The following is a 24,947-nucleotide window of genomic DNA, read 5'->3' on the forward strand; positions in this document are numbered from 1 at the left end:
GAGACTCCATTGGATTGTAATCAGCGTCATGTCGGATTCATGTAAACTACAACATTGTAACAAAATGGCGACTGTTTAGGTGACATAAGTAAAGCTGGAAACGATGACATTTATCAGCTCAACTCGGTGGAGCACAACTCCGGGTTTGTTTTTTATCGGTTCCTCTCCGCTCGGCGGCTCGGCGGAGACCGTGTCTGTAACAGCAGCTGTCAGAAAGTGAGCATTGATTATTTATACGTGTGTCATTACCGCTCGTGGGCGATCACTTGGTCATTGTCGAGCTGTCAAAAAAAGTCTCAAGCGGACAGCTAACGGTTAAACTTAGATGTATTTTTTTCGGTGTGTGTGTGTGTTAAATTCGGTTTGTTTGTGTTAGAAAGCGACGTGACATCGTGGTATTTTGGAACGTGCCGCAGGAGTAAATTTGAACTTGTAAAGGGTTATGTTATTGTCAGAAAAGGAATCTGAAACCGAAAATATTTATCTGTCGAGGACGCAGTACTTTTCCTGAAGTCAGTGGAAGTTTCTAGCTAAGTGCCACGGTGTGAAAAACTTGCTGCGTTTGGCACATAGTCTTTTGCTTTGGACATCTGGTTTGGTGTGCGGATTATAGTGTCAGAATGTGAATTAAGTCACTTAGATTCCTTTAAGCAGCGCCTGCATCTGTTTTTATCCATCTGTTTCTCATGTTTTAGCTGTCCTGCAAATCCTTGCGTTTTAGCTTTTTACACCAAGTGTTTCTTACATATTGTGTTTGAATATACATTTGTTTTTCTCTCTTTCAGGTTTTATCTAGGATTTTAGAGAATCCAGTTCCTGGTCAGCTGAAAACCGTCATTGTGGAATTTATTTGTGCCAACTTTTTCCTGAAGTTCACCGTGGACTGAGAAATTCTCTGTGGATGTTGTTGTGGAGCGTTACTTCCTGGCCGTATTAAGGATGTGGATGTACCTTTTCTTCAACTCCAGAAAGGGGGAATCTTTATGGATCACAGTTTTGTGAGGCTCATTGTTCAACCATGGTAAAACTTGCAAACCCTCTCTACACGGGGTGGATTCTTGAAGCAATACAGAAAATAAAAAGGCAAAAGCAGAGGCCTTCAGAGGAAAGAATCTGTCATGCGGTGGCAACGGTGCACGGACTGGACAAGAAGACCGTCCTTGAGCAGTTGGAATTAAGTGTTCATGATGGCTCTATCCTCAAGGTTACAAATAAGGGAAGCACTTCCTACAAGGACCCAGGAACTCCTGGAAGGCTTGGATCGATCTTGCCTGTAAACACAACTTTGCCATCAAAGGAGTCTATATGGAATTCAAGTGATCTTCGCCATATTGATTGGAATAAAATACTTAAAAAGGCCGTTGAAGGTCTGGATGATACCCATGGCTCCTCGCTGAAGAACATCGAGAGGTATCTGAGGAATCAGGATGACCTCTCAAACGTTGTTGACAATCCCGCTTTTCAGCAAAGGTTGAGACTGGCAGCTAAGCGGTTGGTTAGCGTTGGCAGGTTGGTTAAAAATGGCCCACGGTATAAACTCAGCCATAGTGGCATGGAGGGAAGGAGCTCCAGGTGTCCAAGCACTTCCCCCTTGGTCCTGTCATCAGTGACGCTCCTCCCCCATGAGCGAGACCAGGTATGTAAACACCTTGGTCTGTGTGTGCTCGTCTACTCACTTCCTGTTTCACTCTTAAGCTGCCACTGTGTCCTACAAGTTACTCCTGTTATGAACGTGTTATTGATGTTTGTCGCCTTGGCTCTTAGACCCCCACCACTTTTGGCTTTTAAATAAGATGTAGGGGCTGTTTGGATCCTAAAACTGAGGCATTTATCACCTCAAAGTTGGAGGGATGAGAGTGGGTTACCACTGAATGGAATTTGCTCATCAGGAATTTTACAATTATATTCTTAATGTTTGGGATTTAAGCCTAGGAGGTCAGAAATATTGCCATGTAGAGTTCATCCCTTTAAGACTGTGTTGCCTGTGGTTTCCATAACAAGAGAGCTTGGATAATCAGAAAGTCATGCTGACAGTGTGTGGTAGGCAGTCTGCTTTGGGCTTCCCACAGGTTATGTAACCTTAGCCTAATGACCTTAAAGGATGGGACCAGCTATCTCGTGAGTTGCAGTGGAGCTGGCATTTTATTGGTCATTTGCAGGGACATGGAAACGCGTTGAGGAAGAACGCCAGAACAGTCTCAGACTACGTGCAGCTGTTATGATCCTGCTGCAAACACACTCGCCCTAGAGAGGAAATAAAACCGTTTAAACAAACTTCCAGGTTGCATTGTTTCTGCTGCTTTTTGCCACCCCCAGGGGTGGTTCATGGCTTGCAGAGATTGGGTTTCTGTTACCAGTGCTTGGCAATAACACGCTCTGCAGACAAATGTCCTAGAATGCTAGCAGTTTTGTAATTGCAGTACAATTTTAAAACAAGAGCAGGAGGGTGTTTGATGGAAAATGGCTGTCACAGCGTAGCTGTGCAAGCAGTGTACAGTCATCTAGTTTGTTGTGAAGGCTTATGCCATGTCCTGTGTTGAGACTTATCAAGATTAAGTGTGGTCTCATTCTTTATGCACAAGTTATGCTGCTGAAGTGGTGAGCGGCACCAGGCGATAGAGATGTCACCCTTTCGCCAGTTCCACAGTGAATAATCAGGAAGCGACACCTTGATACTGCAGCCACAACTGTGACTGTGTCTGTGGTCAGGCCAAAAGTGAAACCGAGAACTGCTTTAGAGACACAGTGTCCTGCCATGGCTCTCAGGAAGGCCTGCTGTTTTCCATTTGGAACATTTCAACCTATTGCTCCCGGCCTGATGACATCACCCCCCCAGTTTTAGGTTTAACATTTACTTCAAAGGATGGTCTGCCTTCTTAGTTGTTATGGCGCAACCAGCAAGTGTGTGCTGAGAATGAGAGACACTTTGAGGGTTAACAAAGAGCAGTCTTGATTTAGAGTTTATTAGATTCTGAAGAGACAGGAACAAAGACAAGGAATGAGAGTTTTTCTTTTTTTTTTTTGCCCCTGCTGTGTTATGCAACTACTTGAGCTTGCTCTGTCTACCAGCAGTAGGACCCCACCCCCTCACTCAGGACAGCCTGGTCTTTTGAAGCAGTATAATTTCCTGTAATGTACTTAATTTAGAAACCCCGTGTAAATCATCAGCATCGCTTCAGCTGTGTTTGTCTTTCTGGTTTTGCATTTTAGCCTTGTGCAGGTTGCAAATTGCTATTGATTTTATTCACCAGACCTAAAAATATTCCCAATGGAAATTAATCCAGTTCCTGGAATCAGACTTCATGGCTTAGTTTATGGAGAGTGTGTGTTATTAAATCATATTAAGACTCACTGTTTTTGAGAATAACTTCACTGCCAGTGTACTTACTCTCTTCTGTAGTGAATGTTTGAATTCCAGTTTCATATATTTTGTCTGAATCCTTGTAAAATGTCCGTGCGTTATTATATTGTTAAAAAGGGGGAGAAAAACTCCTAAGCAAGGCTGTGTTGTTAAATATCTTTGCCTCTGATCAAGGAAGAACATTCTTCCTTTTATCTCAGCTGAGTGAATGGTATTTGACCTTTCTGAGAAGTGTTTTTACTAAGAGACTTGTATAATCCGAAAAGAAAAAAAAGAGCTGTAGCTTCAGTGTCTTACAGTCATTCTCAATACTTCAGAAAATATTCTGAGAAATTCAATGGAAGTAAATGAAATATTTCCATTCCAAGGTCTCATAAACCCAATAGCTTGTCTTTAAACTGCTTGTTTTTGTAGTATTAGACATTCTGTGTCCAAAAACTACTCTTTAAAACGTTGTATAAAACCGAAACACTAAAGTACCATGAAGTTTGTTTATTTCTAGGACTATTGAACAAGTCTACTCCCTGTTTATAGATCTTGTCGGTATTTATCTGCGCAAAGTCTGTGACATGAGGCAATTCCACAGCTGCTGTGCTAAAACCTACAGGTGTAGCATCGTCACATGTGAAAATTGTACTGATTTTTGTGCTGTATGAGCAGCTTTTAACGCCCCTGCATGCTTGCAAGTATTGACCTAACAGGTTGGAAAATAGAGTAATCATTGATGTGGTGCTAAACTACTTCCTCACACTAAAACGGCTCATTGATACAGCCAGAAACAATGACCCAATTGCTACTAGATCCTTGTTGCACTTCCTCCCTCCTGGGCATCATTTGGATGGCTTGAGAGATCGAAAGGATGCTCCCGCTCTGTGTTGGTTTATCAATAAAAGGGAAAATAAAACCTGAACTGGAGGTCAGCTCCAGTGCAGATTTGAAACATGCAAATTCGGTGTCAGCTCAGGATGCTGATCTGCGTCATAGAAACCAGGAACTAATTATGGGCATCCCCAGAGTACCATTTAAAGCTCTAGCCAATTGTAAGGCCTTAGTGTGTAAACTGATGATGAGGTGGGTTATTTATGATCACATCTAGCCAGGGTTATTTTCCATTAAGAACTTCCCTTCAGCACTCTGTTTGTTGCTCCTCTTGAGGCTTTTTGAACTTGTGTTTAAAAACTAACTTGAGGAAAGCTGCAGTGCACTTGTCTGAGTTTAGTCTGGTCTTGATTTCAACCTGTGATTGGTTGGGCTTAGACTGTCTGCTGTAGTGAGGTAATGACACTAAGTCTTCTTTGCTCTCTCTCTTTCTCTGAAGTTAGCCTCCCTTCATTCTGAGTGATCAATGGAGAAATCCTCTTAAACCTTCAGCTCATATTTTACTTCTGAACTCAGCAATAAGCCCTTAAATGCGTGTTTGTTCTGAGACTTGCAACATTTACAGTGGATCATGGTGGTAACAATGAGAGCATGTTATATTATTGAGGTAATTTGATTACATGCTGGTTAATCCTTTCAGGCTAGAGTGCAAGCTTTAAGAATTGGATTAAGCCCTTAAACTATGATTACCAAGATCACTTACACATTCAGATGCAATGGATAAAGGAGGTACTCAAATGTAGCATATCTCTGAGGATGAGAGTCATTTATAATTCATCTCTAGTCTGTGAGAACTCTGCTCTTTTTTCATTCTTTGAGCTTTCTGCTTTCAGTTGTTTTTATTTGGCTGTTTCATTAAATCCACAGGCTGGTTTTATCATCTTGGCTTAACAAGCATAATCACCAGTGATTAAAAGAAAAACATTACACTGAATAACTAAGAGCCAGTTCATGTCTTTCAAACTGTTTGTTTTTCCCACTCAGCTCCGGGTCGACCCCATCCCAATATGCAGTTTCTGCCTTGGAACGAAGGAGTCAAACCGGGACAAGCACCCAGAAGAGCTGCTGTCCTGTGCAGACTGTGGAAGCAGTGGTAAGTCAGCCTCTGTAATGCTTTACTTATTGAATGTTTCTAGCCTGGCAAGCTATTCTATATACACTCACTGGCCACTTTATTGGGTACACCTGTCCCAACTGCTCGTTAACGCAAATGACTAATCAGCCAATCACATGGTGGCAACTCAATGCATTTAGGCATGTAGACAAGGTAAAGACGATCCGCTGCAGTTCAAACCGAGCTTCAGAATGGGGAAAAAAGGTGATTTAAGTGACTTTGAACGTGGCATGGTTGTTGGTGCAGACAGGCTGGTCTGAGTATTTCAGAAACTGCTGATCTTCTGGGATTGTCACACATGACCATCTGTAGGGTTTACAGAGAATAGTCCGAAAAAGGGAAAACATTGAGTGAGCGACAGTTCTGTGGGTAACAACGCCTTGTTGAGGCCAGAGGAGAATGACCAGACTGGTTGGGGCTGATAGAAAGGCGACAGTAACACTGGTGGTAGTGGTGTAATGGTGTGGGGGACATTTTCTTGGCACACTTTGGGCCCCTTAGTACCAATGAATCATTGTTGCAACACCACAGCCTACACAAGTATTGTTGCTGACCATGTCCATCCCTTTATGACCATAGTGTACCCATCTTCTGATGGCTACTTCCAGTAGGATATGCACCATGTCACAAAGCTTGAATCATCTCAGACTGGTTCCTTGAACATGACGATGAGTTCACTGTACTAAAATGGCCTCCACAGTCACCAGATCTCAATCCAATAGAGCACCTTTGGGATGTGGTGGAACAGATTTCCACCATGGATGTGCTGCTGACACACCAACTGTGTGATGCTTTCATGTCAATATGGACCAAAATCTCTGAGGACTGTTTCCAATACTTTGTTAAATCTGTGCCATGAAGGATTAAGGTAGTTCTGAAGGCAAAACAACTAGGTACTAACAAGGTGTACCCAATAAAGTGGCCAGTGAGTGCACCCTCCCACACTTGACAGAGTACTGTCAACCAGGTATTAACTGTTTAATGGCTTCAATAGCCAGTTATACAAATTTTGGAAAACGCGCATCCCTAGTACTTACCGCTATGGATGTTAGTCAATGGGGCAGTCTGCCATACACTGTCAAAGAAGATGCAAGCACATCATTTTTCTAAATAAAGAACTTAAGTATCTCTGTCTGTTCTTGAATTAAAGAAAATCTCCAGTCCAAATGGTCCAAAGTCGATGCCAAAGCGGTTTCAAATGAGCCGTCACCATATTTGTTATTTCACTCAGTCGCATCATCCTGCCCTCCAAGCCTGCTGTGATTGGCCCACAAAATCAATGGAGCACTGTGATTGGCCCAATAAACCAATAGAGCGCTGTGATTGACCCAACAAACAAAGACACTGGACTGTTCAGGCCTGCTGAGTCTCTAACGGAGCGTGACTAGACTGACATTTAGAGCAAAGGCATTTTGCCTTCTGCTATGGTCTGTCTAGATTTCTAGAGTAAACAGTTTCTGAAACCAAAAGACATTTAAAACAAAACCATCAACTGATTTAAAGCAAGTGTCAGTATTTCAGAAAGAGATCAAAAGAAAAAATTGTATTTGACAAATTGATGTGTTGATGCCAACCAAACATTTTAGCACCCACTACTTTTCTTGTGCGTGTAACCCCCCTCGCCCCCATATACTGTCTAAGAAAATAAATACTGTAAGGAAATGTAACAGTTTTACACGTGTGTACTTATAGACTGACGTAACAGTCTGGACAGCTCAGCAGTGGTGCAGTGTAAGAACCTCTTTAAGTAGCTACTAACATCGAACTTTAACAGGCTACACATCCCTGGCATTCAAAGGCTCATCTAGTTTGTGGCTTCTAGTCCTGACCTGCATCTGCTTTTCTGTCATTTTACTGATGGCATGTGCACTTCTAAATAGTATATTCAGCTTTTCATGCTAGGCAGTTTTCAGGCTGCATAGTGCCCTCTTAGCAGCAGTTTACTTCAAAGGCGCGTTTCCTTAAATGATGCATTTTACCTGCTTTTGTCGGTTAGAAGATTTGTGATCCTTGATGGCTTCCAATTTCAATTTAAAAAAAGAATAAAACTCTCACCTTTGCTGCTGGAAGGAGTGTGCTGCCGACTGTTGGAACAAAACATTGACTGGCTGCTCCCATCAAAAAAAACCAGTCACTTAACTTGCTGTTGTCGGTTTAAAAAAACAAACATTTGTTTAACTTTCATTTCTGCCATAAACTCCTCTTGAGAATCATTTTTTTCTGCCGCTTGCTTAACTCCAAAAAAGCAATGCTACATGTTGCTCCTCCTTTTTCATAATGGCATTTAGAGCAGAGTAGCAGCAACCTAGGCACATCACTGCCCCGACAGGTCAGGAGTGCAAACCACGCCGTTTATTTTTTTTCATCGAATTTGAACCCGCCGTTGTGACTTGTGCACATTTTCAAATTTACACGCCACTTCATAATTTTGCCTGCATTTGGCCAGTGGCATGTGCTAATTTCCACCCCTATTATGATGTGCTCTGTAGAATTTCAATACAAAATAAAACACGATGATTTTTTAAATAACCAAAATAAAACTCTCAATAGCAAAATTTGCCAGTTTTTGAACAAATTCAAATACATACGTACATGTCATGGCTGTATTTTCTACTTCTGTTTGCAGGTTTGCTTTAATTTGTCATCAATGTAACAAAAAAAAGAGAGATTTTATTTATTTATTTATTTTTGGTAAACAAGGATGTCGTAGCTTGCAGGCCAAATTCTTTCTATTAGAGTTTAAAAACTGAAATTCTGATATTCTTTATTCTTGAGTGAGAAAACAAAAACCCAAAGATGAGTTACATCACATAAGAATTTGTTTTTCATGAGACTCTAACCTGGAAGTATCTCAATACAGTAATTCAAACACATTTTTAATAAAGATACTTACACTTAGGGGAAGCTGTGTATGAGCATTTAGTCGTCTTGCCAAAGTAAACTTTATTGGAACTTTATTGGAGTAACCTGACTGGTTGTTTGTGCGTATATTTAGCGTTAGAGGTACACTGAGGTTGGTTAATTGACCCATTAAGCTAATAAATCGCAGGTTCTAGCCAAGCAGGAAGTCCGATTAAAACCTTTGGTGTAGATGTACACATGGTACAACATTCATAAAAAGCACAGTGTGTGACATTCCATAAAGGCTAATGCCGCTAATGTGTTGCATATGATTTATAAACTGCTGCACAGGCAGCAGATTTAGTTATTTTACATTCTTGTTTTACAAGTCTAAAGAAATGATTAGATTACTTACGCCTGCCAGCTTCTGTTTAGATCTATGCTTTTAAAGATTTATTATTATGATTATGGAGTTTGGGCATCATACCATTAGATTCCTGGAAATTCAGATTGCTTGAATTAAATGTTTTTTATAGCCTTGTTGCTTGAAATCAGTTAGACTATTCAAAAATGTATTACAGTTAAAGGTTTTTTTGGATTTCAATAATTCAAGGTGTCTCAGTTGAGACAATATTAACATTGTTAGTCTTGTTCCATTTTTATTTTTTACTTTTAAGAAATTATTTCAGAGGAACAATGTTGACATGTGGTGACTGAAGGAATCCAAATGACTTTCATGCCACACAGGGGCAAATACTCCAAGTGACCATTAAAATCTAAAATCAATAAAGTCATTTAGACTCCGTTTGGATTGTATTATAGAGCACGAGTTATAATGGTACAAAGATCAGCCCTTTTCCCGCTGCAGCCTGTTGGCATTTCCTTTAGTGTTCTTTTGTTCCACTAAAATTACCTCTGCCAGTCATTTATGTCTGAACAATTATTTTAAATGCCGTAAGGAATTGTTCTCCTGGTGACACTTTTATAGCTCAAATTTGACAGAGTAGCGTCGAGGTGGTTTTCATTAACCACTTGTAGTGTACACAAATTGTGCTCTCATTGTAAAACAGCTGTTTTACAACCATGAGAGGGAGCCGCGTGAGAGGGAAGGCAAGCTTTTACATGACTTTCATGGATCGGCCTCCATTAGAAAGAGTGCTGCTACCGTTTCTGCCTCATTAAGATCAAATTATCTGTAATTAGCGGCTCAGATGTTTGATCATACTGTTTTTAGACACAAGTTGTGGCGAGGAGTGGAAGCATCGTGGACAGGCTCACCGTTGTTTTTATGGATTTATTGCCTTAATATTTAACTTTAATGTGTGAACAGATAACGCTGTCTTTGCAGATTGATACATGAAATGCTAATTATGTATGTTTGTCTGTTTTGAAGGCCATCCGTCATGTCTAAAGTTCTCTGAAGAATTAACCTCAAATGTGAAGAGATTAAGGTGGCAGTGCATTGAATGCAAAACCTGCAGCTCCTGTCGAATACAAGGGAAAAATGCAGTGAGTGTAACACTTAACACATTGATTTTAGTGTCCTGGATCCCATTCTGTGGTTCCTTAGGGATTTGTTGAGATTTGTAAACCCTCTCATGTGCAGAATTGGGTGCATTTTTCTCAAAAAGAAATAAAGTGACAGTGGTGTTGCATGTATGCAACTGGGACATCCCTTTCACATGCCTGCTGTTCCCTTTCAGGATGAGATGCTGTTCTGCGATTCATGTGATCGGGGCTTTCACATGGAATGCTGCGATCCGCCGCTTTCAAGAATGCCAAAAGGTGAGGTGTTTACACTGTCTGGCTTCTCTGTTTCCCCCTCTCTGCTGTCAATTCAAAGCCTTTTCTTCTCAGACGGCCGTTTGGGGCTGCCACTCAGCACACAGAGAAGCAGCAGTGGCTTATTAGGGGCTTTGCATGCATATCAAATGATTCCAGCATCCCTGGGGAGATTTTCTATCTCTGGATTACAGTACTGACCCTACAGCGAGGCTTGTAATGATGATGGTGCACATTTTGTAACAGACTATTTGGCAGGCCATTCATAGAAGTCACCTAGCTCAGGTCAACAGGCTGACATGAAGTCTATTTTACTGGTCCGAGAATTGACCCCGTGTTTTTCCTATGGATTTTCGCTTTGTGCTGAGTAATTGATTGTCATTGTGGGCTGGTGGGATTCTCGCCAGTGCTTTGCATAAAGGAAATGTTTCAGACGAATGTACTGTATGTCTTCTCAATTGATGAACCCGCCAAAAACGGTACTCTCTGTGTGTCTGGACACCCTCCAGGAACCTGGATCTGCCAAGTTTGCAGGCCAAAGGAGAATAGGAAGAAGCTACTGCACAAGAAGGCCGATCAGATCAAACGTCGATATGCAAAGCCAATCGGAAGGCCGAGAAATAAGCTCAAACTAAGAATGTGAGCGGGCAAAAAGTCTTTTTTTTTTTTGGCATAAAAACACACCACACACACTTACGCACTTCAGCTGGCTTCTTTCTGTCCCAGCAGGTCTGTAACCAGTGGTGATGGCTCCATGGTAGCACTTGGAGGAAGGGGGTCACCTGGTAGGGGTCAAAAGATTACCGTCTGTTCCACACCTTCATCTGGTCATGCTGCATCTGTGAAGGACGCCAGAGACAGATTGACTGTTGCAGAGCCTTGTTGTGCGGTCAACGCCACCCAATTCACCTCTTCCCCTCCCTCCACCACTCCCTCCCTCTCGCCCACCTCCACCCCAGCCACACTCACTGTTAACAAGAAAACCAAAGGGCTTATTGATGGGCTTTCCAAATTCTTTACTCCTTCCCCTGTGGGCCGTCGCTCGCGAGCTGTAGCCATAGAGTCACCCTCCAAACAGTTAGGCTCTAGAGATAAGGGTCTGCCCAAACTGGCCAAGTCACCAGAGCCTTTCGCCATTGCTGCTGATGCCTCTCAAACGATAACCCCTCCATCTTCTGCACTTCTTCCCACTTCCACTTTGCCAGGACTTAGCTCCCCCTCGCAGGTGTCCAGCAGCTCCACTTCTGCTAACTCGCCGCAGAGCTCTTCCAGCCAGTCTAGTGTTCCTTCCCTGAGTAGTCTCTGCAGTAGCAGCCAACTTAAGGGGCTTTTTGATGGACTCTCGCACATTTTTACTACTCAGGGACAGTCGCGGAAAAAGAGACCACCATCCTACGCACCGCCTAAGCTCTTGCCCCATAAGCAGGATTTGCCCAAAATGGGGCCCCAGTGCCTTGGAAATAACGAGTTTAGTAGACCTAGGTTACACTCCTCGTCTGCTGGGCCCGGCCGACCCAGAGGAAGCCCTTTTAAGATGGTCAGTCATTTCAAATGCAACCCTTTCCTTAAAAATCACAGGACACTAGGCAGGCTGAAGTATAGAGTGAGCCCTCAGAAGGGAACCCCCTCACCAGGAAAGGGAGACTTGACAGACGGAAGAATTAAGCCTGAGAATAACAATGGTAAGCAAGGCTCAAAATACCAGTCAAGACCTGCGTCTCCACACCTTTAAGCTTCTTCTTCTTTTTTTAAGCTTTTTCCAAACCAGAGCTGATCTTTTCTTTGAGAGGACACCCTCAACATTCTAACCGGCTACTAATCCTCTTCCTGATTTGAATTCTTATTTTAGTTTCTTAACACAGTTTGGTTGCGTTTTGACTTGGCTGTGAAGTTTCTGTGGCTTCCATCTTCTCGCCCGTTGGCTTTTTGGCATAATGCATGGCCCACTAACCCCCTCATGTTGCTCTGTCCCCAACCCGCTCTAGTAGTGTGTACATTGTGATCACCACATAGTAGAAACTAGTCACATCGCACTCTTCCTCATCCCACCTTCACTCTTAAAGTCACTGTCTCCTCCTAACCTCACGCTCAGTGGTCATTAGACATGTACAACCCAGTGATTCACCCACCCGAGTTGACTCAGAGCTGACACGATGATTACACTCAAAAGTGCTCGAACCCTTACATTTTGCTGTCTCCCAGAATGAAGTCCAAGTAAAAACAGAAACCTCATTCACGCAGGAAAAACAAAGTGATGCATGATTCAAAAAGTCCTAAACTAAGTCCTGCTCAGACTCTTGACTACTCTGGCAGCACATATCCATAAATGTGCTAATGACGCATCACTTCCACTTATAATGGGTTTTTATTTTGGTGGTTAAGTCATGGTGTTGACGTCTTTCATAAAATTACTGCCTGCTTTTCCAACATCAGTTGCTTTTCATGTCGACACTTGCTTCCTTCACTGCATCTGCTTCTTAATTCATGGGAAACTGTCTTGGTGGATGACTAAGCACATGAAAGCGGTTACGCAATTAGAGTGATTTAGTTTCACTTCATTACATTAGGGATTTTAATATAAACATGCAGAGATGATACATTATGAAATTCCTCCGAGACCCAGCCTCGAACAGACTCGGCAGCAGTACTCACAGTATAAGCACATTAGCATAGAATGCATTTACGAGATTATTCAGCCACGGCTGCTTTAAACAGGCTGGTGTCGATGTGCCTGTCTGATGTGTTGATGTTGTATTATTGTGCCTGGAACAGGCCACGGCGCGGAGCTGCGAGTGAAGCAGGAGGTCCAAGCGGAGTTCGTGGCCACGTCGAGAGAACACGTCACGGAGGAGGACATTGAGATGTTCACGCGTGTCCAGGAACTCACAGCCCAGGTGAGACAAGATCAAAACTGTCTTTAACTATTTTTAATATAGATTTCTTTAATGCAGAATGCCGACATTATTTCAACATTTGCACAAAGTGTCATAAATTCCAATTCATTGTGGTTCCAGCTGAAAAGTTGTGTATTTTCTCAGTTATGAGTCACCAACCATCACAGTCCAGTTAGATTCTGACCTAACAACAAACTCTTGTTTGAAATAGTTCACAGGTAACGTGATATGCAAAGCTCACATTTTGCATTGTTTTGTTCTGCCATGCTGGTCTCTAGTGCCTCTGTAAACATTTCAAACAAGGAATTAAGAGCCTAAGACAAGCAGTTTACAAAAAAACTTCCTGTTTGTGATGTCACAATTAGGGAAATTAGAATAGAATCACCTCTCACCTGGAGGAGAGAGCTGCTGCTGGAGGACAGCCTGAACAGGGGAGGGGTGGGCGTTGCCAGCTCCAGCTTGTTTTCATAGTGACAGAGCCCAGAAACGACTCATTCTGGAAGGTACTGAGGGATTTAGTGCAGAGAACTTCATAAACTTGTATTGTATCAACCACTGAACTATTATAATATAAAAAGAGCAGTCATAATATGTTACCTTAAAAGTGCAGATTCACTGAGAAACTATTCTTTTACTTATTATTTTTGAAAATAATCAGTCACTCTAGCCCTTTTTACAAGACACACCATGCCGGCAAATTGGTGTAATATTACCGCAATGGTATGTCTATAAACATGCCATGCTGGCATGACGTTGCGTGAATAATGCGGCATTCGTTCCGCCTCGCTTGGTAGTAATATCGCGGTAATGATCTGTCGTATGCGCCCTGGCGCAACAGAGGCAGATGTCATGATGACGTGGGGAGTTATTGCTGAGCTCCAGTTGGCAAATTTATTGAAAATGAAAGTAAACACAGACAATAAGGTTTGCTTTTTGAACAAACTCAGCTGAAATGGCAAACTGGAGCGCCGCAGCGCTCCACGAGCCTCTCTGTTAGAGCCGAAGCTCAGATCACCGGAGACTGCGCAGGGACTGATGGGGACAGACACCTTTAGGAGCTGCTTGTTAAAAAAACGTAACGATCACGGCTTCAATCGGGGAAAAAAAAGCAAGTTATGTCCAAGATAAACGGAAGTCTGCGGTAGCGCAGAGACCGCCCCCATACCCCCTTATGCCGCCATCACCTAATCCTTTATAAAACTGCCACGATTGTGCCACATTACCGCCACGGTCTGATCGTATAAACAACCTTTATCCTCCCCAGGAAGCTGTGGCAAATCCCGTTTTGCTAACGCTATGATCCTGTAAAAACAGCTTCTGAGTTTTTCATGCAGGCTGAACATGAAAATAGTCTCCTACACCTATCTCCTGCATAGCTTCTGATCGAAGATAGACGGTGAAACTCAAGGATTAGAAAATCCTGACAGAACTACGTCACACTGTCACCAAACACTCACGGACTCACCCATCTTGACTCATGACGGGGAAGGCTGTTGTTTGTTTAGTGTCCGGGAAAGAACAATGAACGTCTCCACTAATGGAAGCTAACCGCTAGCATTAGCAGCTCCACCACACAGCAGAACTCCTCCAGGCTTGTGTTATTTGTGGAGATAAAACATCAATGCTTCATAGCAAACAGAGTCAGTGGTAAGAGTCATATTGCTGTTAGCCAATCAGATGTGAGAATGTCAGGAAATAAAGACTCCAAAGCCTGCTATCTTCTGTCACTTTCTCCTCTGGCTGACTTCTACACACAGGAGCATCTGAACTTTTTTCCCCAGAGTACGACTTACGAGGCATTCATTCCTACTAGACCACTGCAAATGTGTTAAAAAGATGACAAAGGTTGATCTTTAAATTCACCTGTCAGATATTAGATGCATATAAACTCATCATTTTGTTCAGATGATCCGAAACGAATGTTCTTGCAAACCAGAAACTGTTACTTCAGAGATCATTGCTGGTCAGATTCATCTTAGCTTTCATTTCCACATGGGGGTTATGAATCTCAGTCGTGATACAAATAAATGCAGTCATGTTGACTCACTGCATGAGATGCTGTAATGTTAAATATTCTGGGTCAATAAATCTATTTGTCTTCATAAAATCTCACAGAAAACTGGATCTCTGCTGAACACGGACTTTATGAGATGTCCTTCTGTCATCGAGTTTGGAAAGTTTGAGATTCAGACCTGGTACTCATCGCCGTACCCGCCTGAATATTCAAGGTACTTTAGATTAGGATTTTCCATGATAAATGTTGACGTTTTCCTTTCTGCGCTACAAACAGCCTCTTTCCCTGTTGTCTTTGCCAGATTGCACAAGCTGTATCTGTGTGAGTTCTGTCTGAAGTACATGAGAAGCAGAAACATCCTCCTGAGACACACAAAGAAGTGTGGCTGGTTCCACCCACCAGCCAATGAGATCTACCGAAAGGACAACCTCTCTGTGTTTGAGGTCAGCTTCCCTTCAGAGCAATAGCTGTGTGCTGCATGAGATCCCACCGACGAATGGGCTCTGGGTCGAGGAGGAGGAAAACTGTTTGAACAGTGTCCCCTTTACTCTTTTTTCTGTGTTTAGGTTGATGGAAATGTCAGCAAACTGTTCTGCCAAAACCTCTGCCTGTTAGCCAAGCTTTTCCTGGATCACAAGACCTTGTATTATGATGTGGAGCCTTTCCTCTTCTACATACTTACAAAGAATGATGAGAAAGGCTGTCATCTTGTGGGCTATTTCTCCAAGGTATGAATTACGCAGTGATTTTTATGGGAAACGAAGGATTACCGCTCATCATTTTTGAACGGTGATGCAGATAGAGAAAGGCCTCGCTGCAGTTCCTGTGTTGTTGCTGCATGGATTTCACTTGTGTTCACAGTAGGCAGGCTATCTGTGGGTCCTTGAAAAGTCTTAAAAAGTCTTAAATTTACTTTTCCAAATTTAAGGCCTTGAAAATCCTTAAAAATGACAAATAATCCTTAAATACAGTTTCCAAATGTCTTAAATCACCAAAGACCCAATAAACAAGATTATTTTATTTCTATGAAGTTTTCGTGAATTTCTAGTTAGTGTTCAGCATTTTTTGTGTATGATGTTGGTGTAAGCGGAACCGTACACATTCAGTTGGTTGTGAAAGGGGGCTATTTTTAGATGAGCACATTAGCTGGTTAAGCTAGTGGGAGCTTGCACCATGGGGAAGTGCAACATTAATGGTAACTGGATGGCTAATCCCACGTTCACGACGTGGTTAGCACCGGTTCCAGGCAATAGCTGGAAATTATAGCTTAAATTTAATTAAAAAAATAGCTTAAATTTGGTCAAAGTGGCCTTAATAAAGGTCTTAAAAAGTCTTAAATTTGGCTCCCCTAAACCTGCAGATACCCTGAGTAGGGTCTACAAACAACGAGCTCAATAGGCTTTGGTGTTTAACACGTGGAAGAGTTGAAGCTTTGCATAATCGTAGTTAGTTTGGGGTTTTCTTCATTAAACAAGCAGATATCATGCATTCTGTGAAGATAAATAACATATTGGTTTCCATACAAATGGGGCGATAATGACTATAATCACTAGTTGCAGACCTAATTCTCACACTGTGGTATGTTTAAAGCAAAAGTCATTAAACTGCGTTCTGTGCATGTGTGCTGTTTAAAGACAAGGACAATGGCAGGTGCAGTAAATTGCCAGCTTCAGCAGAGCTCTGACATACTTGATCTGTTTCTCCTTCCCTCAGGAAAAGCTTTGCCAGCAGAAGTACAATGTCTCCTGCATAATGATTATGCCTCAGTACCAAAGGCAAGGATTTGGAAGGTTCCTTATTGATTTCAGTAAGTTCTTTAAAGCGTTTTTAGACCACCAGAATCACTCTCGCTCTTTATTTATTTATTTTATCGGTCTTCACAAATAATTTCAGATTAAAGGGTGGATTTGTAGCTTGTGGCAAGGTGCTGTTATTTTGTTAAAGCTCTGAAAGGGTCTAATCAAGAGCATTCATGTACAGTGCTCAGGCAATCACAGGTGATTAGATGTGAGAAACAACACTCTGGTTGCTTCTATTATTTGATAACTAGTGGTGTTTTATCTTACCTTAACAACAGTTTCTATGGAAAATGTCCCCAGTTCTCCTCTTCTTGACTGATGATGAGGTGTAGAGGCTGCTTTTATGTTTTGGTGTAGTAAATGCAGCACATCTAATATTTATAGCGCTGCGGTCCACTTAAGAAAACATTTGCTGCCTTGAGTGGATTTCTGTGTTTAGGCAGGCAGTTTTTTGTCAGTATAGGCATTTTTATTATTTTCGAGAGTCGTCTCTTTGTCGACTTTGTGTGCGTGGAAGAAAAGGAGGAAAGCGAGCGCAGGGAGGGCGGGCGGTAATGGAGCATTTGATTTCCTGTTCACTTTGGGAACCATTGAGAGATGCGAGAGGATCTGTGATATTGAGAGTTGAGTTCAGAGCTCTTTGAAGGCTTTATTGGAAAACGTAGCTTTGGAGCTGGAAGTTGTTTAGATTAAGATTTTCTGCTATATTGGATTGTTTTAGAGGAACAATTTGTCTCCGGTAGCTCTGAGAACACAGCATTAGTGTTTGTTTAAGAAGGTTCCCCCTTCAAGCCTCAGGACAGCCCTTTTGTTTTCATTGATGACACTAAATGAAAAACTAGATTTTAATTGTGTTTAATATTTACTCCTGTTTGTTTTCAGAGGCTGGTGTTGTGGTGAATCTTACTGCTTATCGTGACTTGACTCTTTTCTGATTAGATTAGCTTGTTTGGTTCTCGTTCTGAGTGCACATTAAAAGGCATTAATTAATTTTGTGTCTCTGGTAATGGATGACCCTTGACAGGGCTGCCATAAAACTAATTACACTCACATATGTATTAGTATTGGGCTTTTTTCTTCTTCATTATCTCCTGTAAGCGTAGGCTCCGGTGAGAAATGACATTCAGAGGCTCCTCTGTTTCACTCCGTCACCGTTTTGCTTCCTTCTTTCAACCTCTTTTGTTGCCCTTGCCAGCTTGTATCAGAGCTCCTGACTGAGGTTGAAGGAGTGGAAAGCTGATTGCCTTTCCTCCCTTTATGCTGTTTGAAGGTGAATCCCAACAATGGCTTGTTGTCACATCCTGAAATGAATATCTAAACCAAAAGGGATTGAACCGCGGTGTGAAAAAACCCAGCTGCATCCTCCAGCTTTACTAAAGCATTTTGTTTTCTTTTTTGTTTGAATCGTGTCTTTTTAGGTTACCTTCTCACCAGGAGAGAAGGACAAGCTGGCTCCCCAGAGAAGCCGCTGTCAGAACTGGGTCGCTTATCCTACCTGGCATATTGGAAAAGTGTCATACTGGAGCACCTTTATAAGCACCCAGATAAACACATCAGTGTTAAAGGAATAAGCAGGGCCACTGGGATGTGTCCACATGACATCGCCTCTACTCTCCAGCAGCTCGGCATGATTGACAGACAGGATGGCAGGTCAGTTTCCGAGCCCCCGTCTCCTCCTCCAGTCTGCACTGCCACTTTCTCTCCGCTGTCAGACTTATCCAGGCCACAGAGTATTTTTAAATGCATATCCATAAATGCTGCTGAATATTGACAGAAGTAAGTCAGGTTAAGCACCCCCAAGGACACGGTGCACCTGGGGTCCCAGAGAGCTCGTCTTTGCGATGCTTTAGCCACACATGCCCTTCTCCCTGCAGTGAATAGCGCCTCGTTCTGTTGTGGATGTCCCGCTAATTCATGTGCTGTTTTCCCTTTGTGTCAGGATTGTGTTGATCAGAAGAGACAGATTGATTCAGAGGCACATGGAGAGGCTGAGGGCTAGCCCGCGTCAGCACAAGGTGGACCCAGATGCCTTACGCTGGACTCCTTCCATGACTCTAAACGCTGTTCTGTCTGAGGAGGAAAGGGAGGCAGAGATGGATGTGGGTTTCTTTATTTGTTTACCTGAAACGCTGTTAGTGGATGTTTGTTTGATTCGCTGAAGAGTTCAAGTTCAGGTCAATAATGAGACATCCATTCCCACTTTCAGCAGGCATGTCATGTTGTGCACAATTGCCTTAAATCACTTCACTGCATAATTAATAGTATTGAATATTCCATGATATGTCTTCTAACAACAGAGTTTCCTTTGCTCCAGTCAGGACGCTGCTCATTTTATCTGGAGAAACCTGCAGTGATTTATTTGTTGTGATGTTAATTCCGATCTCTTGTTTTCCCATTAGCCTCGTTGCTCAGATGTTCTATCTGTGCGTGCTCCCTTCCCAGAGATAATGCATCTTGTCCGTTTAATTACCAGGCTGAGCGACTGAAGGAGCAGGCCAGTTGCTGGGAGAAAGAAGAGAGAGAGGGAAACGCGATGATTCACGGCGGCAGGCAAACTCTCACCAAGGTCCGCTGCAAGATTCCCTACAGGACGTACGAACGCCGCCCCGCTCCCCCCTGGTCGAGGCGCATCCAGCCATCAGAGGCGGTGAGTGATGACGAAGCTGATGACGACTCCGACGGCTCGCCTCCCATCCTGACAAAAGCTCATACGATGCTTGCAGCCAAGAGAAAGGTGACTTTTATTGTTTGTGTGCTTTTTCTGTCCACAAATTCTGCAGTAAAGTGGAACCACACAGCTATCTAAATATTCCCCTCATTAAAGAGCGTGTTGTGTACCGGAGTGAGATGGAACGGTTTGATAAATATTCATAGATGTGGTGTAGGGTTCAATGGCTTCCTCCTGTCATCTGGAGCCTCCCCTGTGAGCCCTCGACAGTAGATAATGGATTGTGTTTTCACTGCTGGTGTTGAGACTTTGCAGGCTAAACCTTGTACTATTGTCAGTGGTCATGGTTAATTTACCGCCCTCTTGTGTGCTTCTTACATCTGTTCTGTCTAGATGGCACTGCCCCCTTGTGCTGCAGATAATATTACAGCTGACTTGGTGATGTCAGCGAGGTCTGTTCGAGAACAGCAGCACAGAAACCAGAAAAAGAATGATATGGAGTTTATTTAGTGCATTAGTTACAGTATTGATTTCACATTCTGCTTGTTGACAGTTCTGAGGAGGAAAGCGGTCGCGTCGTAGGCATCCGGTGGGAAACAACTAAAGAATGTAAAATATAGAGTGTGGTTTCTGCTGGCTCTGCCGGTCTCATTCGTGGTTTCCCACACCAGGCTGCATTGCTTTTAGTCTTACAGTGGGGTTTAAACCTCTAGCACACAACCCCTGGGCTGGTTCCTGCTGTATCCTCGTGGAGGTCACACGCCTAGTGCCCTAGTTTCAGTCATTCAACTGCAAACAAGGTTTTGGTCTGTTTTCATTGCTTGTTTTATTTGCCTTTCAGAGCGCGATTGTTCTCAAGAAGCGAGGGCGCAAAAGGAAGCGAATAAACAGCAGCGTAACGACAGAAACCATCTCTGAGACCACGGAGGTGTTGAACGAACCGTTCGACAACTCGGACGAAGAACGCCCCATGCCCCTGCTGGAACACACGTCCAGAATGGGCGAGATGGACGAGGAGGATGACGACGATGACGACGAGGATGATGAAGAGGAGGAAGAGACACAAAAGTACAAGACATCAATTATACAGATGAAACGCCGGAGAGGTCGCCCAAGGCTTGAGAAGAATGCACACAAAGATCTTGACCTCTGGAATGAAGGTATCTTAAGTTGCTATTCACACATATTTTTACATGATTTACCTTCATCACCAACAGGACAAGACGGTGAAGCTTTTGTTGTTTTGATTTTCCATCTGTAGGAGCTGACGTTGTCTCCAAAAGACCCAGCAGACCTCGTCCAGTGAAAAGGAAGAAAGGCTGGCCCAAAGGGGTTAAACGAGGTCCTCCTAAATGGAGACTCAAGAATGAACGAAAGATGGGCTTCAAGCTGAACCTCTACACCCCCCCTGAAACCCCCATGGAGGCCGAGCAGCACCATATTCGCATTGAGGAGGCAAAACACGAAACAGATCAGGATATCAGCGCAGATGAGGGTAGAAATGTAGGCAGAGGCTTGGCTAGTCCGGATTTAACGCAGGACGGGCTCCAGTCGGAGCCTCCAAGCCCTGCTGACCACGGCTCCCAGACGTCAAGCTCTCCTGAGGGATCACCGGCTGCTTCTCCTGTGTGTTCTCCTGCTTCTCCGGTGTGTTCTCCTGCTGCATCCGTTGAAGCTGTCTCACCGAGCCCTGCAACTCGAGCGGACTCTCCAGAACCACCGGAGGACAACCAGCGGGAGAGTGGACTCAATCAGGACTCACCAGCCAAAGATGTGGAGCTCAGCACCGAGGTCTCTGTATCGCCGGAGAATGACAACGAGGAAAACGATGAAGAGGAGGAGAAAAGAGCTCAGCTAGAGGATCAGGATGCTGATGATGAAGATGAAAGTCACAGCAAGGCAGCAGTGCCAGAGAGCAGCGCTGAAGAGTCAGAACAAAGTTCAAAGGAGACACCAAAATGCACCCAACCTTTTTTAGATCCAAAAGAAGACAATGGCTCTGAGTTGAGTCAGCAGGTTGCTAAAGACCTCTGTAGTGAGAAAGAAGCAGTTAGTGCTGCAGAAAACCTGCAGGATGGAGTAACAGAGAAGACAGAAGCAACACCTCCGCCTGAAGATGCAGCCGTCGCTTCAATAGCGGCTGCAGACTCCGATAATCCTGCAGAGTCTGAGTCCGAGGAGGAAAGCACACCCAGTCCTCGTCCTAATCAGCCACCTCTTCTGCCTGCAGGGAGTACAAAAATCAGTCCCGTGCTGAGAGAGGATCACCCCGTCTACACGGAGATTGACTCAGAGACTGTTCAAGCTGTTCAGTCCCTGACGCAAGAAAGCGAGGGAGAGAACGTTTTCCAGGACTGTGTGGAGAGCCAGGAGCCTTGCAGGAATCTACAGAGTTTTGCCCACGTGGCCCAAAGCCCTCAGCTCACTTCGCTGGACGACTGTCCTCAGTCAAACCACAGCAGTCCCCTTTCCTCGGCACAGTCCCATCCCAGCCAGTCCGTACGCTCCGTTAACAGCCCTGCAGTATCCATCATGGAGAGCGGCTACACTCAGATCAGCCCTGATCACAGCGCCATCTCCGTGCCCTCGCTTCACAACATGGAGACGAGCCCCATGATGGATGTGCCGTCTGTGTCCGATCACTCCCAGCAGGTGGTGGACAGTGGATTCAGTGATCTCGGCAGCATTGAGAGTACCACAGAGAACTATGAGAACCCCAGCAGCTATGACTCCACCATGGGGGGTAGCATCTGTGGCGCAGGTCCCTCCCAGAACAGCTGCTCGTATGGCACTATCCCCCCCAGCGGTCTGCCCCAGAGCAGCTGTGCTGTAAGCCAACAAATGGCCGCCGTTAACCCTGGCAGCTGTGGGATGATTCAGGCGAACAGTCTGAGCTCGCCGCCACATTGCAACGTCAAGTCGCCGCAAGGCTGCGTGGTGGTGGAGAGGCCTCCCAGCAACAGCCAGCACAACCAGCACAGTCAACACAGCCAGCGCAGCCAGCACAGTCAACACAACTCCCACAGCAGGCACGGCCCACACAATCAGCACAGCCAGCACAATCAGCTAACCCAGCATAGTCAACACAATCCCCACAACCAGCATAGTCACCACCACAATCACCACCCGCAGCACAATCCGCTCAGCCAGCACAATCAGCACGCTCAGCATAGTCTTCACAATCAACACGGTCATCACAGCCAGCAGCAGCAGCAGCAGCCCATGGCTCAGTGCGCCATACCCACCAACTTCACCACCACCGTGCAGCTGGCAGACATCCCCGAGTCTGGAAACCCAAACTTCGCCCTCTATGAGAGGATGAACCGCCAGGGGGAGTACGGCAGCGGGCACTACGCTCAGTCGTCAGGCCTGAGTTTGGCCAAGCTGCAGCAGTTTACCAACACGTTCATGGACCACTCTCACTCTTTGCCTTTCAACCACTCGGCTTCACACCCCATACCCCACACCTCATACGCAAACACCCCGTCACTCTCGTCACAGCACTCCAGCCTGGTATCTTTGTCCCAGACCCCACACAGGGTCCCCAACCCACAGGTGCAGGCCGCCATGACCCCTCCCCCAAACCTCAGCTCGCCGCCACACATGATGCTCCAACCCAACATGGGCATTCCGCCCTCGCAGCGGATGCCCCAAATGACATCGAAGAGTCACATCTCTTCACGCTCCAAGTCGGCCTCGTTGTCCCACCACCACCACCACCAGCAGCAGATGTACTCCCGGCCACCACAGACTGTCGCCATGCAGGCGCCATCCAGGACGCTGGCTGCCATGCCACGCATGAACATGAGCATGAACATCATGCCGGCGCCAGGCTACAACGTCAACTCCATGAACATGCCCTCCCTCAACGCTATGAATGGCTACAGCATGAGCCAGCCTATGATGAACAGTGGCTACCATGGCAACCATGCCTATATGAACCAGTCACCCCAGTACTCTATGCAGATGGGCATGATGGGAACACAGCCATACCCCCAGCAACCCATGCAGGCTCCGCCACATGGCAACATGGTGTACTCTCCAGCTGGTCACCATGGTTACATGAACACGGGCATGTCCAAGCAGTCCCTGAAAGGGCCTTTAATCAGGCGGTAACTCTCCGCAGGACAGAGCTGCCTCTTCCCGCGTGCTTTTGGCCGTTGGAACGATGCACTGATCAGGCCTTGTTGTTCCGTTTTCTGGTGTCCTTTTCAGTTACGTTTGTTAATTAAAAACCAGCAGCAGCACTTGTAAAGAATGCAAAAAGTTTCATCAGTGAGTTCACTTTAAAGCTAACGTTAAAAAGTATTTTTGTTCCTCCTGATGGGAAGCCTTACATCGTTATGATGAAAATCTATTTAATTAGTGTTAGCGTCTCTGATGTGTCTTTAGGCCAGGCGGGGTCAGAGCTCGGACGTAGAGATTTCATCTGTGGTCTTGCAGTCGTGTAGCAGCCTCAAATGAAGCCATTCAATGCTACAAGTGGAGAATAGTGGCTGTTTGAACCTGTTCAGTGTACCTGTCTAACAGTGCTGACCTTTAGTTTGTACTATACTCATGCCTTTGTATATTTAAATTATTGTACTTATTTTGTAAAGTGAGAAAAAGCATGCTTCAGTCTCCGTTAGTGACAGTGCATTTGAGTAGTACTGTACAAGTGTTGTGCTTAATAGCAAGCCATTTAAAAGTATCTGGCCTTTATTAGGTATCCCTCCACAGGGACAAAGATAAAACTATATTTTGTTAAATCAAATAATGTAAAAAAAATGTAAACTTAGTCCTGTTTTCTGTTTGGTTTGAGAGGTTTTATTGCGATGTGTGTATAATTCTGAAGCCTTTTGTAACGGATCTCCTTGAGGCAGCTTTCTGTTTGATAAAGCAGACTGATTTCTGTCAAAAGAGACTAAAAACAAAGCATATCTCAGTGTTTGTACCCTGAAAATTCTAAAACATTTCAAAAGGTCCGGAAGTGTGGCAGAATTTAAAAGAATTAAATGATTATAACAACGAATAACGATAAAGAAGATATAAACTTAGTCCAAAGTCGATATTTTACATAATGCCTTTAAAGCTACGTTTTCATTCCATCTGTAGATTTGTTTTCTATCTTTATAAAATGTGGAATTTATATTTTACCGAATTGTAGAAGAATAGAGCCTGTGAATAGACACAAACTAAGCTAATGGATTGCATGTAAAACGCAACTTGTACTTGTGTTTTGTTTTATTTTTTCTTGTTAATATTGCTCTTTTGTAGCCTTTGTACCTGTACAGAGTTGCTGGTGAGAACAGGGGGAAATATCCGGCTATGTGCACTCAAATCGAACAGAATGACATTCTTGTATTTATGACTTTTCTCCTTTTGTCAGTCACTTAAAATGCTGTACATTTTAGCATAAGAATAAATTATGATTGACCATGTACTTGAACGTTTTTCTTTGACATGAATTCTTAACACTGTTTATTTAGTTGAAGGTATTTGACATTATTCTCTTATTTTATTCCTTTAAAACCATACTATGCAATTTATTTTCAGATTTTTAAATCATTGTCTTGAGCCAGAATGGGCTAAAATAACCCTTTACAGGGTTAATAA

General features: G+C 43.9%; 1 protein-coding gene across 2 annotated transcripts; it reads left to right on the forward strand.

Annotated features, from left to right (window-relative positions):
• Positions 1 to 23,692, forward strand: kat6b (K(lysine) acetyltransferase 6B). 2 transcript variants are annotated; one of them, XM_015962573.3, is made up of 17 exons: positions 1 to 216; positions 786 to 1,636; positions 5,225 to 5,333; positions 9,589 to 9,704; positions 9,899 to 9,980; positions 10,487 to 10,616; positions 10,707 to 11,659; positions 12,750 to 12,871; positions 14,987 to 15,099; positions 15,187 to 15,328; positions 15,452 to 15,613; positions 16,599 to 16,692; positions 18,103 to 18,334; positions 18,624 to 18,783; positions 19,158 to 19,418; positions 20,194 to 20,512; positions 20,614 to 23,692. In XM_015962573.3, the coding sequence occupies exons 2-17, from the start codon at positions 1,019 to 1,021 to the stop codon at positions 23,466 to 23,468; spliced, it is 6,468 nt and encodes a 2,155-aa protein (XP_015818059.3). In that variant the 5' UTR covers positions 1 to 216; positions 786 to 1,018; the 3' UTR covers positions 23,469 to 23,692. The 2 variants fall into 2 exon arrangements, with proteins under 2 accessions (XP_015818059.3, XP_054605743.2); XM_054749768.2 differs by having other exon boundaries at positions 10,707 to 10,762.
• Positions 23,693 to 24,947: the final 1,255 nt, after the last annotated feature.

Source organism: Nothobranchius furzeri, chromosome 16 (genome assembly GCF_043380555.1).
Source record: "Nothobranchius furzeri strain GRZ-AD chromosome 16, NfurGRZ-RIMD1, whole genome shotgun sequence".
Lineage (NCBI taxonomy): Eukaryota > Metazoa > Chordata > Actinopteri > Cyprinodontiformes > Nothobranchiidae > Nothobranchius > Nothobranchius furzeri.

Coding starts and splice junctions, on each gene's coding strand:
- kat6b (XM_015962573.3), top strand. CDS start 1,019: ATGGTAAAACTTGCAAACCCTCTCTACACGGGGTGGATTCTTGAAGCA. Junction 15,614..16,598: donor TTGTGGGCTATTTCTCCAAG/GTATGAATTACG, acceptor TCCTTCCCTCAG/GAAAAGCTTTGCCAGCAGAA. Junction 16,693..18,102: donor AAGGTTCCTTATTGATTTCA/GTAAGTTCTTTA, acceptor GTGTCTTTTTAG/GTTACCTTCTCACCAGGAGA.